Genomic DNA, 13,345 nt, shown 5'->3' with positions numbered 1-13,345 from the left:
TGAATTAGGATCCTAACCAAAGAATGATGTAAGAATATTTCACGATGATTTTCCCAAAAAAAGTAAAGAATATCCATGATGAAATGGATTTACACTATTCTTATAAAAAAAGCGTGTTAAATGCGAAGCTTTAATCTGAAGTGCTCCTTAACCTTCCCAAGGGTCAAAAATGTTTCCTTCATTTTTATGAGGAAAGCAACGTTTGTTTCGTTTTTTGGTTATTGTAGGAATTGGTGTTAAAATCCCTCTCCTTAGATTGAGTATTTCACATTCTCATTCCATAAAGACGTGGGCTGCTTTAAAAATAGTTACGTAAGAACTTGGTTAGGCGAAAAAAGGGTTTTGATTCACCCCGTTTGATTTAACTCAAAAGACAGAAGGAAAAAATGTGATGGTTTTCTAGGAAAAACTGGAGAAAATCTAGGCTGCCTCCATCCACTAATGGATTCGTGCTCCTTATACTACCTGGGGTTTCATAGAGGTCTGCGATTCAGACCAGAGAAAATCATTCGATTTGTCCCATCCCGAGAGGCTGTATTAATATTGACCTTCCCCCCCTCATATTGTAGGAAAAATTAGCAATCCCAAGTGAAACTGAAAATGTAATTAAGGCCACTTTCTCTATTCTAAGCTATGATATTATCACAAAAGCCCATATTGTTCACAAAAGACTCTCTGATCAATAAGTTTGGAAGTCAAAATTAAGATTAACTTGCTATAAAAAGTCAAATTATTAGGAAGAACAAAAACTGAACACAATATGAAATGGGTAAAAAAGGGGACTAAGAAAAATATGTGAAAGAAAAGCAACCGAAAAAGGAAAATAAAAGACTCTCATAATTAAATATTGGCTCATAAAATGTCCTTCTTCTAGTATACTAAAGCCGTACCTTATACCGTATATTGTCTAGTTTTAGCTTTTGTGCTATAAACCAATAAGGGAGGAAAGAGGAAAAGGAATGGAGCCTAACAAGTTGATTAGCATATGATACGACCTCAAATCTCATCGCTTATGCTTGTTCCTCTACTCTTCCTTCCCTAAAGTTATATGCGCGTTGATGGTTATCATCCTACTGAAAGAAGTAGAGATCAGTGAGGAAGGAAATATTTCTTGAAAATAGAGTTCAACGCCTTTTAAAAGTTTGTATTTATTAGGCTGGATGTTTACATATTTTGAAGCATTTCAGTTACGAAAGATTGTGGAATACTACGATTGAATGAATTCATTGATAGAGTCATTGGTAAGAGAATGACAATGGTAGATACGGCTAAATAAATTTACCTTCATGCTGATACCCGGGGGGGGTAGTCAAAGTCTCTCTAAGGGTCGGAAAATTCACAATTTTTAGGAAATATTTTGGTTTCGAGAGGAAAAATTGTAAAAGAGTCTCTCTAAGGGTAGATTCTTTTTTCTAATATGGAAGAACATAATTCAAAAAAGTCTCTTTAAGGGTCACCTTTTCGGCAGAAATCAGTCTCTCTAAGGGTCGGATTTTGGAGTTCCTATCCGCACATACTCCTCGTCCACCAATCCTAGTACCCCCCCCTGGTGCTGATACAAAATGCGGCTACAAAGTTTTATTACCCCCCTGACACAATTTCAATCAATTCCATAGGATAGCTTCAAGTGACTATAACAGAACCGTAATGTTTTATGCATAGCAAATATAGGAGGATCACTTCCAACCCATTCAGGGTTTTAAACTCAAATGCTGTAAATGTCTCAAATAACAGTTAAAATTAGTGTTTTCATTTTAGTAAAATTGTGCGCAAATTCGATTAATTGCGATAGTCGGGTTCGATTTCCCAATCTTTCCGGTTTGATTTCTCGATTTGGTTGCATTTGCGGTCGCACTTACTATGATATACACTTTTAAATTTTATGTCAGATATGTTAAGAAAGGCTGACCACGAAAAGATGTTTGGGTGATGGTTCGCTATTCAAAGATGACAATTACCGGACTTTGCAGCCGTCATAACGGCTGTTTTATTTGTTTTGGATCCCATGTTTTTACTAATTACTTGTACTAAAAGTTGTCGTAGAATGTGGGATATATACCACAAGCCGGGATTTTTATTTATTGAAAAAGCTACTCTTAGAAAGACAAAACTGATGAAAGCGGGGAGAATTTCTCATCCGATGAAAAAAATGGTTCTTACGGATTTGAACTTTTTCTAGGAATTGAAGATCTCAACGGATGAAGAATAAAAATGATGCCATATGATTCCATATTAGTCACTAGAATATAATTTCGAGAAAAAAGCGTAGTTGACCGTTTTTGCTTCCCTTTATGACTAATAAGGATATAAGGAAATCCCTTTAAACCTACTGTAGCTATTTTTCACAATTGTATTTTCACCTACGCTGAGACGTCATAATCCTTTTTTTATGTAAAACTACGTTAGAGAGGGTGAACGTTGGTGTGTTTTTCACTTGTATTATTCGTAAGTAAGTCTCAGATTGTCAAGTCAAAGACTGAAAAAAGGGCTAGTCAGATGGTTTTAGATAAATTAAAAAAAAAAGAAGAAAAAAATGTTGAAAATTTTGAGAACTTTATTACCTTGCTTCAATTCATGCTTATGTATCAAAAGACCATCTGATCACCAAGTCTTTATTATGGCATTTTATATTCAAATAAAAGCACACAGAAGTTTTACAGTTATTTTCGCGTACAAATTTTAAAGTCGAGACCAGTACACGTTTTCATAAGAACAAACTATATAAGAACATAGGACTTCGATGGCTAAAATGTTAAGAACATTTTAACGCTTTGGGGACCCTAAAACACCCAACTTTTAACCCTTTAACTGCCGTGAGCATTTTCGATTTCTTTGCCGATGTCGGGATTTGCCGACATGGGCACTTTCCATTTCTTTGCCGCAAAATTTAACACTTCTACAAAGATTTTGTATTAGATGGTTTGAAATGAAAAAAGATAATAGTTAAAAGCTTTTCTATGTTGAAAAATAACTATTCAACAATGTTCAACTCAAAATTATAGTCCTTGGCTGATACTTGATATATTATTCTGAAAATTAAGTCAAAATCGCTACCTTTTGCCCATGTCGGCATATGCCGACATCTGGCAAATAGGTCGAACCTTCTTTTTTTCCGGTGGCAAATAGGTCGAACCTTAAAAAATACGAACGGCAGTTAAAGGGTTAAAGAAAATTGACAAAAATGCTCAAAAAATGGTGAAAATAAGAACATGTTAAGAACAATCTCAGACTTAAAACTAAAAAAGTTAAGAACATCCGAAGGCTTCAAAAATTTTGGATGATCTTATAAAAAACGTGTGTTTTCAAGCTGGATTTTGAATCACTAAATTTTGAAAAGTTTTCCTTTTTGACTTGATTCATTTTACTGAATTTTAACCTTTATTCTTTACTCTACACGCGTGTACAGCTTTTCCCCATCTGGTTACTTAACCTGTATTGAAAATCGAAAAAGGAACAACATTTTCCTTTTTCCCTTTTTTAAATTTCAAGAAAATAGAAAAAACATAACAAAATCATCGCTGATTTGTTGAGAGTATATTACAGAACGACATAGTAATGTAAAATTTGTTTTGAAAATTATGTTTTTCATTGACAAACGACCGGTCTCGAGAGAGTAAGTTGAGACATTAATCACTGATTATGTAGATAGAAAAGAGCGTAGTAGAATAAGCTATTAAACTGTTCTATAAGATTTAACTACCTCTTACAATGCCGAGTTAATTAGACGGAACGAAGTTGCTTGCATTTTTTATTAATAGCTGATGTATACTTTTGATAAAGGGACAATTTCTTATGATTTTTTCTCTTATTACAGTAGATGTCATGTAGTTATCTGTTTAAAAAAATGGAGGGAGAGAGTTGATGTTTAAAAAGGCAGTTTTAAAAATGATTGAAGAGAAAGCTCGTCATCTTGTCGGCTATGTAGTTTTGGTAGAGAGGAATATTTAGAAAATCAACGAGTTAAATATTTAATAAAACAACGAATTCTTTTTCAAGGTTAGCTTTGTCGCATATTGCTTGCTCGTCACATCTCAGAAAGATTAAGAAAGTAGAAGGATCACATTGTCTAAACTTAGTAGAAGAGAGGAAAAATTATATTTTATTATGTTTTACCTTCCAAAATATTATCATGAAATATTTTTCAAAATTGTTTTAGAGGGGTACTAGCTTTTTCTTTTTCTTGTCTTTTACCACATTCCTTCATATACAGGAAGAATTCCATATTGACATGAGAAAGAAAAAATTGACTCGGTCAGGAAATTAGTTGCAAACGTGTAAAAACGAAGTTAAATGTAAAATGGTAATTGGAGTGTTTGGATCTTAATACAGTATCCATGTGTCACAGACACGCTGGGAGCCCATCCACACTGGAAATATTGACAAAAATTTCGTCCCCGGTAGGAGAATATCTTAGAATTTCAGCCCCACTTGGTAATTAACTTTTATTTCATCCTTATACTTCAAAACCATTGCCACTGAATTTTTTAACCTTGGAACAAAGGAATTTCTATCACCACTGAGAAAAAAGGTTCCACCGGGGCTGTGAGACAGGAGTGTATCCTAGTTCATATGCGTTAGATGATATCTGAAAAGTTATTATCTAACTTCCTCGTATGAATATTCTTATTTGAAGAAAGCTATTAGAACGTTCGTATCATTGTTCCTAACCCAGTCGAAATTTAACAAGTAATATCTTAATATAAATATGACATTTCTTGAGCTTTACTGGGGAGGGGAGGGGGTAATTGGCAATTCATCGGCAAAAGTGCCCTAAAAATTAGTAATTCTAAGTTCGGTTGTTTCATCATATTCTCATATAGTACATTGCAAGCTTTTTTTTATAAGAACAAACTATATAAGAACATAAGGCTTCGATGGCCAAAATGTCAAAAACATTTTGAGGCTTTGTGGACTCAAAAACACCCGTTTTCTTAAGAAAATGGGAAAAATGGTCACAAAATGGTGAAAATGAGAATATTTTAAGAACATTTTATGAACATTTTTTGGCTTAAAAGATTTTGGATGTTCTTATAAAAAAACGTGTACTACACAAAGCGTATAGCGAAGCCTGAAGGATGGCTATTTTCTTCGTCGTTTTATGTTTTTAGTTTAAATTTCTTATTTTTGGAAATTATACTACTTGGAATTATCCGTCCAACGGTTGACAATACCAAGTTTATGTATGTGTGTTTTTTTCAGCGACGGAGACGGTAAGGATCTAATTTAAATAGATCATGACCAACCGAGGACGACGGTAAATCAGCACTTTTACCGTCCTCGATTTTGCGGGTCAAAACTGCGGGTTTTTCCAAATCGCTTCAGTCACTCTACCGTCCTCAAAAGTGCAAATACATAAACTCGCTAATGTATTGAAATTTAAGGATTCTACGTAGCATTCCTTAACATACTATACTAAAATAGAACCAGTATTATGTTTCTGATAAGTACTGTAAGATTGTTAAACCCATTCCCGACTAAACTTTCATATCGCCACTTTACAGCAGAAAGATGCTTTTTGTCGGTTAGCGAGGGGAAGCAGCGGAAATGTACCAGGAAATACCCCAGGAATGTTTAGCCGGGAATGTGAGAAAGTTTGGCCATTCTACGGTATATGCACTCTTTTTTTCGAGCTTGTGAAAATCACCCTTAAGGTTTCTGTATGAGGCCAAAAAGAGTGTATATTTATTACGAAAAGTTAAGGCGAGAATCGCTTTTTAACGGTTGAAGGAGGACGACAACAAGAAATTTGAATGATTCTTATTTCTAGACAATAAAATAGATCAAAAGGCAAGAAAAAAGTAAAGTAGCTCTTGCACTAGAGCGAAGTGTTATGTGTCGACATGTTGGTGTGGTAACGTGTCTTTTGGTGTGTATGCTCACACGAAGTCAAGGATGGCATTTATACGGTATGAAATTATATTTTACCTTTTAACAAGATTAACGATGAGTATTTGTTCACACACCTTTTTAATCTCAAAGTATCCTTCAAAGAAAAGTGTATTCAAGGCCTTGCTGCAGGTGTGGTTCCATAAGGTTAAACAGACTTGGTTGTATTTTGTTCTCAATTCATTCATAGATATCCCAAGCAAATTTTATCCTATACACGTAATCATAAAGAGTGAATTACAAATACATTCCAATCAAAACAGCAATATTTTGTATAAGTCGTGTCGTGGGAGCCTTTGATGCGTAGCCGTTAAAAAGATTTCCTACACATGCTAAATCTTTACAATAACCTTCACACAAAACTGTGGGTAGTGTCGAACAAAAGCTTGTACATTCTTCTATAGTCCAACGTTGTATTTCTTTTTACATTTTTTATCTTAGCTACGTATAATCGAAAGCAGCCGGCGAGGCGACCTTTTTTTCCAATGTGTTCTAAGATTCTAAGAGCATATTTCAGCTAGAAATTTTGATCTGTTCTGATCAGAATTTCGAAAAATCAGCTAGAAATAATGATGTGTTCTGACGAGACAGGGGTATACTCAACTTCATCAAACGTCTTCTTGTTGTCTAGGTAACCCTAGAAATTTTCAGAACATATCTTACGTGGAGAAAAAATATCTTACCAGTTTATCTTGGCAAACTGTTTTCCTAGATTTCAGAACGCATCAAACCATAAAGTAGTGATAGGTTTAGGGAGACAAATAGCTCCTAGAAGATAAGAACACATATTTCTTAAAAAATCTCTTCGCCGGCTGCTTCTGTATAGTAGTAGAGGTAGTAACAATGGATTTGAAAAAACTGTATCGTGGAAAATTTGAAAAGTTCATTTTAAATTCCAGGCTCGATTGATGGAATAATCGATTTTGTTTTGTAGTATAAGGGTTAAGCTGGATAAATCGTTTCTAAAGATATGCCATAAAAATAAATGTTCAAATAAAATTAATAGTTAAAATTGGAAATTACAAATCACAGTCTAGAATTGTGTAAACTTTCGTGACATCGGAATAATAAATTAAAGAAGTCGAAAAGTTCTCAGATGAATAATAAAAGAGGAAAAACCTTGAAATAGAAAAATTAGTCCTAAAAAGGAACTCCCATTAGCACGTCAAGAATATCACACGTCAGAGACTTACGGAACAAGCCTAGACTTATTTTCTTGAGTTTTGTGAGATTTATTGTAGTCTAGCAAGCTAGACGACTAATTCAGACATATTAGAAATAAAGCAAAAAAGTAAATTTTAGTCGTCTAGAAACCTTTGTGCACTAACTCCAAACAAAAAAAAAAGTGTCAATATCGCAATTAAAATTTTTTCCCGCTCAAAAAAAGTTCTTGAAAATAAAATGTGTGTGGATTTGTGTATTAAAAATGTTTCATTTGAGTTGATTTTATTTTGAGAGTTTGTTGTTGCTTGATAAATTGTTTTCTCGCTACGCAAGTTTCTGCGTAGCTAGGCCCGGTATCTATAAGGCTGGAACACCGGATTCTTCCAGTCGTTTATACAAACTAAATCCCGTATCATTGTGTTTATTATTAGTATTACATGCATTATAAACGACTCCAGTCTAGATTTATTGGGAACCATCAATGAACAAAAAAGAAAATATTAACGGTTGATGATAGTAGAACAATTTGATAAGAACAATATTCTCAAAATCGCTTGGAATACAAACGTTTTGAAGCTCAAAAAGAAGACAAGCCTATCCTCAACAAAATAAACCTTTTCATAAATTACGTCACGAACATCACTTGCCTCGTATTCAAACAATTACCATGGGGGAGTCACCATGGCAATACTTTCAAAACGAGGCAAGTGATGCTCGTGACGTAATTTATGAAAAGGTCTATTTTACTGAATAAAAAAAGAGAGTGTATTTTCACTGGAATCAGCTCCATCACAAATTATCAAAAAGCAAAGTTCAGCAAGAAGTCGACTCTTAGTTTACTATGAATACACGTTTTTTTATAAGAACAAACTACATAAAAACATAAGGCTTCGCTGGAAGAACATTTTGGACTCAAAAACACCCTATTTCTTAGGAAAATGGTCAAAAAATATTCACAAAATGGTCACAATAAGAACATGTTAAGAACACTTTTAGACTTGAAACTCAAAAGGTTCATCAAGTTCCCATCCGAAGGCTTAAAAAATTTTGGATGATCTTATAAAAAAACGTTTACGGATGATGACACCCCTGCCTTTCTTGGAACAGTATTTCTTTGAAAAAAAAAGAGAAAAAATCTTTTCCACAGAATAATTATCTGTTCTTCTAAAGAGAAAAGTTCCCGAAAAAACAAAACAAAATGAGGTCGCTTTCGGGTCGCTTTTTTATCTTACCAAAAAATCTGACCAACACAAATGACATATAGGAAGAAAATGAAATGAGGAAAATTAGTTTCCTTTCATCTAATTTTTCTTTGAATAGAAAATATCTACAACCATCACGATTTCTCTTAAAAGTTTTTAATTTATAAAGTATGTCCTCAAGATCATTATTGTGTTGAACGATGAAAAAGAATTCTTCAGGATCATTATTTTCACTCTATAGTTTTCTGGGCGGTTCAAAACCCCCTATATGTAATCAAACCCCCCCTAAAGGCCCCCATATTTATAAATTTCTCAGACCCCCCTTAATAACCGAGGTCGTGAACCCTGGAATAAAATGTTTGACTGAGAATGATACTGAACATAATAAATTCATTTGGTAAACATTTTGAACTCCCCCTCTATATAACTATAGGGGTATGGCCAAACCCCACCTAATAATTGAGACTTTTTCAACCCCCCCCCCCCCCGGGGTTGTCTGAGAATTTGAAGACCCTCCCCCCATAAACAAACTATTCACTCTAAATATCTTGAAGTTTTCCCGAGTCCTAGTTCTACTAAATATATTTTTGTAGAAACCAAAAGCCTTTGAGAAGTCCCTCAAAAATCATAACATCCTGCTATGTTTGACATACTGAATTTTTTCTCATTTTGTAGGTAATAGACAGTCAGACGAAAGGTTGAATTACCAAGACCAACGAGATGAAAGATTAAACCGACTGTACAACGATCTGGTAGAATATAAAAAACAAAGCAATGATTATCAACAAGTCAACCAACCAATCAACGACGAGGATATGAATAAAGCGCTGAACAAGATTCCTGAAAATGATCAGTTATTTGAAGGGGATATGGTTATGGACAACCGTTTGAGAGAAGCTGTCTTGGGAATCTCAAAGAAATCAGTTGTCACTGGTGATGTTAAGTGGCCCAATCAAACTCTGGTTTATGAAATCGACGCTAATTTTGTAAATGGTAAGTTGACTCTTGGTTGTTACTGCACATTTCTTGGACGTCATATAGATGTATCTTTACGTACTGGTTGCCTTGATTCCTACCGTAGCATTGACCATTAAGTTCTTAGGCTAAAGTCCTCTTTCAAATATACTTTGTTTCCCATTTGATCTTATTGTATGGAATTATTGTATTTGAAGAGCAGTTTTCTATGGGACGCTCTGTAGATTCGAGACGAAGTTTCTTTTTCCCGCTGGAAAGATAATCGCGAGTGGGATAATTATCGAACAAAATATTTTTGAGAAATTCAAGCAAATAAAGAAGAAAGAAAGTCAAGAAAGGGTAAAAGTCCAAAAACAATTTCTCCTTGACTCCAAAACAAGCCGTCCAATTACTTTACTTTAACGAATATGTTTTTACCGTTTAGTGCCGCTGTTGAAGGAAGGAATTCATGAATTTGAAACAAGGACATGCATCAGGTTTAAGTTGAGGACAAATGAACCAGACTATGTTTACTATACGTCAAAAGAAAATGTGTAAGTTCAAATATTGTTGTCAAGAGAGAAAAATCTTCTTGGTCATTGTTTCGAGTCAGAAAATTATCATTTAATGTTGACCTGAGAGATTTTTTGGTTTCCCTTTATTCTATTTGAAAGATTATAGTTTTTTATATGGAAAATAACCCTTTAAAAAAGATAATATTTGGAAACTATCAGTGTATGTTCAAAAAGCACGATAAGACCAAAAATTGGTCCTCAGTCACGTTTTATAATTTTCTTTCAGTTGTTCATCAAATATAGGGAAAGTTGGTGGTAAACAAGAGATTCACATTGGTAAAGATTGTATGGTGCTGGGGACAATCATCCACGAGACAATGCATGCCCTGGGTTTTATACATGAACATTCTAGACCTGATCGTGATGAATACTTGAAAGTCAATTGGGAAAATATCGAAAAAGGTTTATTTTTTTATCAATTCTTGCATTCTTGATTATAGATTATAGTTGAGCTTTTCGTGTACAAATTGTCCCAGATAAAGCGGACAAATTTTTATATAAAGTAAAATCCTCATAATGGGCTCTTCCAGAAAATGGTCGTACACCCCGGGTGGAGGATATATTGTCCGGGGGGTAGTAAACATTCGTCAAATTTTGCCTTGTCCAGGGGGTAATTTTGCTCTGTCTGGGGGTAATTTCGGGTGTCCGGGGGTCAGCTGATGCTTGTCCGGGGGTAAAACTCGCTGTCTGGGGGGGGGGGTGGGGTCAAAAGTCACTTGCAAGCTGACGGGGGGGGTGCCACCCGACTTTCGAACTTTGGACCCTTACCGGGACTAAAAAGGAGAAAACAAAGGAAAATTTTCCGACCCTTAGCGAGACAAATTTGACCAAATTTGACCAAATTTCGAGCTTTCAGGGGATAAAAAGTTGAAATTTTCCTTTTTTTCCGACCCTTAATGGGACTTAGGAAGTCCAAAGAAGGTACCCTTAAGGGCGGCACACACCGTACCCTCCAATTGCCTAAGTACCCCCCCCCCCCCGGGTTATCATTACATTCTGTTTATTCCAATAATTTTTGAATTATTAGATGAATGGTCGAATTTCAACAAATATTCAGGATTTGAAGTTTCAGACGAAAACGTTGGTTACAACTTTGCGGTAATTTTGTTCTATCTATTCATAAAATCAAAAATAATGCAATTTGAAAGTTGCATGTTGTTAAACGCTTAACAGCACGTGTGTCATAATGCTATAAGCCGGATACAGTGTGTCCGATAAAATCAAATTAGACACCATCATCTCATATCTCAATATCTGAATTAACAGACATATCAATATTGTTATAATTTTTTAGAGTCTGATGCATTATCGAAACGATGCGTTTACAATGAACGGCAAAGATACTTTGATAGCCAAAGGTGACGAATCGTTAAAATTCGGTCAACGAATCAAATTCAGCGTTGGTGATGTTAGAGGAATCAATCGATTTTACCAATGTCATGCATATCTTGACACACCAAATTATAATGGTTTGTTTAAAGATTATTCTGGCGTGAAAGACGAACACAAGGAAAAGGAAAAAAGATTGGAAAATGTTTTGAATAAATTCAGGGACCGATTTTATGATCGGAAAATGAGACGTGGCTATTATTGATTGTTTTAATTGGTTATTTTTTTATTTTTTTTTGGGAAATACAGTGCGTCCGAAAATAATTTATATTAAGTAAGTAATATTTATCGGACAGTTGTGAGTACAATATGAAAAATATTTTGCGAGTTCCGAGATTTTTCCGTGTAATATTTAAGGAAATATAAGGAATATCCGGAACGAGTGAAATATTTCCATATTGTACTCACAACTAGTTTATCGGTGACCCAAAAAGCGCAGGGCACTTTTGTAGCAAAGTGACGTTAGATTGCTGCTACCACCACAATGCAACAACATCTATTCGTCAATTTATATTTTGTACATGTAAAATACAAGATATATTGTACTCTTTTTAACCAATCATATTGCAGATACTTTTTGGATCGCCGATAAGCTATACGCTACCTTACCAAGTCTTTAATTTGTTAAGACTCAAATATTTGGATGGGTCACAGGCAAGTTCTTTAATTTGTTAAAAAATAAAGTTAATTTCCGAGTCGCTCTTGATGAAAAGATTTTCAAAACATAAATAAAATTAGTTGAATTACTTGAAGTACGATGATTCTCGTATCTAATTTCAGCATCACTTTTTTCTGAACCCACAAGACGTGTGGAAAATATTTCAGTTAAATTATTTATATGTTGAATAAACATCAAACCGATCAGACCCTAAGATTTTAAATTTTGTTTGAGGGCGCAAACTTCGGTGTAAAAATTTTAATGAATGAAAAGTTGCACATATATTTTTTTGTACCCGTTAACTTGGTTTTTAGAATTATTTTCTTGATTAATTTCGTGTATTACTATGGATGAAAAAGAAATTGAAAACTAGTTGTCTGTATGCTTACTAGAAGTTAGCCTCCTGGACGTTCAAGCTGTAGACTAATACACTCTTCTCGAGATGCATAAATTTATTGTTGTCCTCGTTTTCAAACAGATTCCATTGCTATGAAAATATACATTTAAACCAAGTTAAATTCCCAAAAGGCAAACATCAACTCTAAAGCAAAAGTACTTGAAATTCAAAATGTCTCATGAGGTGTAAACAACACAATTATCATTGTGAATATGTAATTTTATAGCAATGAAATCTGTTTGAAAACGAGGACAACAATAAATTTATGCATCTTGAGAAGAGTGTATTCACAATCTAATTTTTGATATTTTATGTGTCTAGTTTACCCACAGATGAGGTACCCGAAGGGCTAGATGGCGTGTTTCAAGCTTTTGTAAGAAAAAAAAAGTGAATATCGCAAAAATATTGTTTTTGAAAATCCGCGAACCTTCTGATTGTAATGTCACGTGACCTAATTAGAATTCCAACCACACCACGACATACTTTTCAGCCAAAGTACTCTATCTAGCCCTTCAGACTTTATAAATATGTGGTCTTCTTCAAAGTTGGAAACATTCTTCAAGCCGTTTGAATTTTCAAATCAGAATACAGTTCGCTTACTTTGCTAGGGCCGCAAGGTCCGATCCAATGAGTTTAAAGCCCGAAGGGCTAGAGTTCAATCTCTAACCTTTTCTCAGGCAAGAAAAAGTGAAGCCTTAAAAAATGCGCTGCATTTTTGACAACAGATTGAATCTAGCAATTCCTTTGTTTACGATTAATATTTTTTTCGAAATTTAGCGGTAAATTTTAGTTTCAATCTGTCATTTGTGTAAAAACCAGGCGAGCCGCTCCAAATCCTACCAAGGAGATTGACTTCTAGCCCTTCGGGCTTATACTTCATTGGTCCGATCTACATTTCGCGGAGATAAAGGGAAATTAAGGTGATCCTTCTCACCGGCTAGTGAAGATTAATCTTCTTCCTTAAAACACCGGTGAAATAATAGAATAAAGGCGAGTTCATTACAAACTTTCTTATGAACTTTGGTGTAAATTGTGGATATGTTTAATTGTTTTAGATCCATCTTGTAAGGCTGCTTCTTTTATAAATTTCAGTTTCGTTGCTCTGGTTAAGTTTTAAGTT

The 13,345-nt window shown here is 34.5% G+C and overlaps 2 protein-coding genes across 2 annotated transcripts in view; one reads left to right on the top strand and one right to left on the bottom strand.

The window, feature by feature from the left end:
* The window catches only part of LOC136814243 (ATP-binding cassette sub-family C member 4-like), a 60,026-nt gene that overhangs the window by 30,452 nt on the left and 16,229 nt on the right, over nucleotides 1–13,345 (bottom strand). The gene's annotated exons all lie outside the window — the stretch shown is intronic.
* On the top strand, nucleotides 5,747–11,889 carry LOC136814242 (zinc metalloproteinase nas-4-like). Its single transcript, XM_067070758.1, has 6 exons — nucleotides 5,747–5,906; nucleotides 8,928–9,245; nucleotides 9,652–9,760; nucleotides 10,008–10,183; nucleotides 10,809–10,879; nucleotides 11,076–11,889. Exons 1-6 carry the CDS (start codon nucleotides 5,831–5,833, stop codon nucleotides 11,373–11,375), a joined length of 1,050 nt encoding a protein of 349 aa, XP_066926859.1. The 5' UTR covers nucleotides 5,747–5,830; the 3' UTR covers nucleotides 11,376–11,889.

The sequence above is a fragment of the Clytia hemisphaerica genome, unplaced genomic scaffold (assembly GCF_902728285.1).
Source record: "Clytia hemisphaerica strain Z4C2 unplaced genomic scaffold, Clytia hemisphaerica genome assembly, whole genome shotgun sequence".
NCBI lineage: Eukaryota > Metazoa > Cnidaria > Hydrozoa > Leptothecata > Clytiidae > Clytia > Clytia hemisphaerica.
This window is presented reverse-complemented; position numbering and strand designations above follow the sequence as displayed.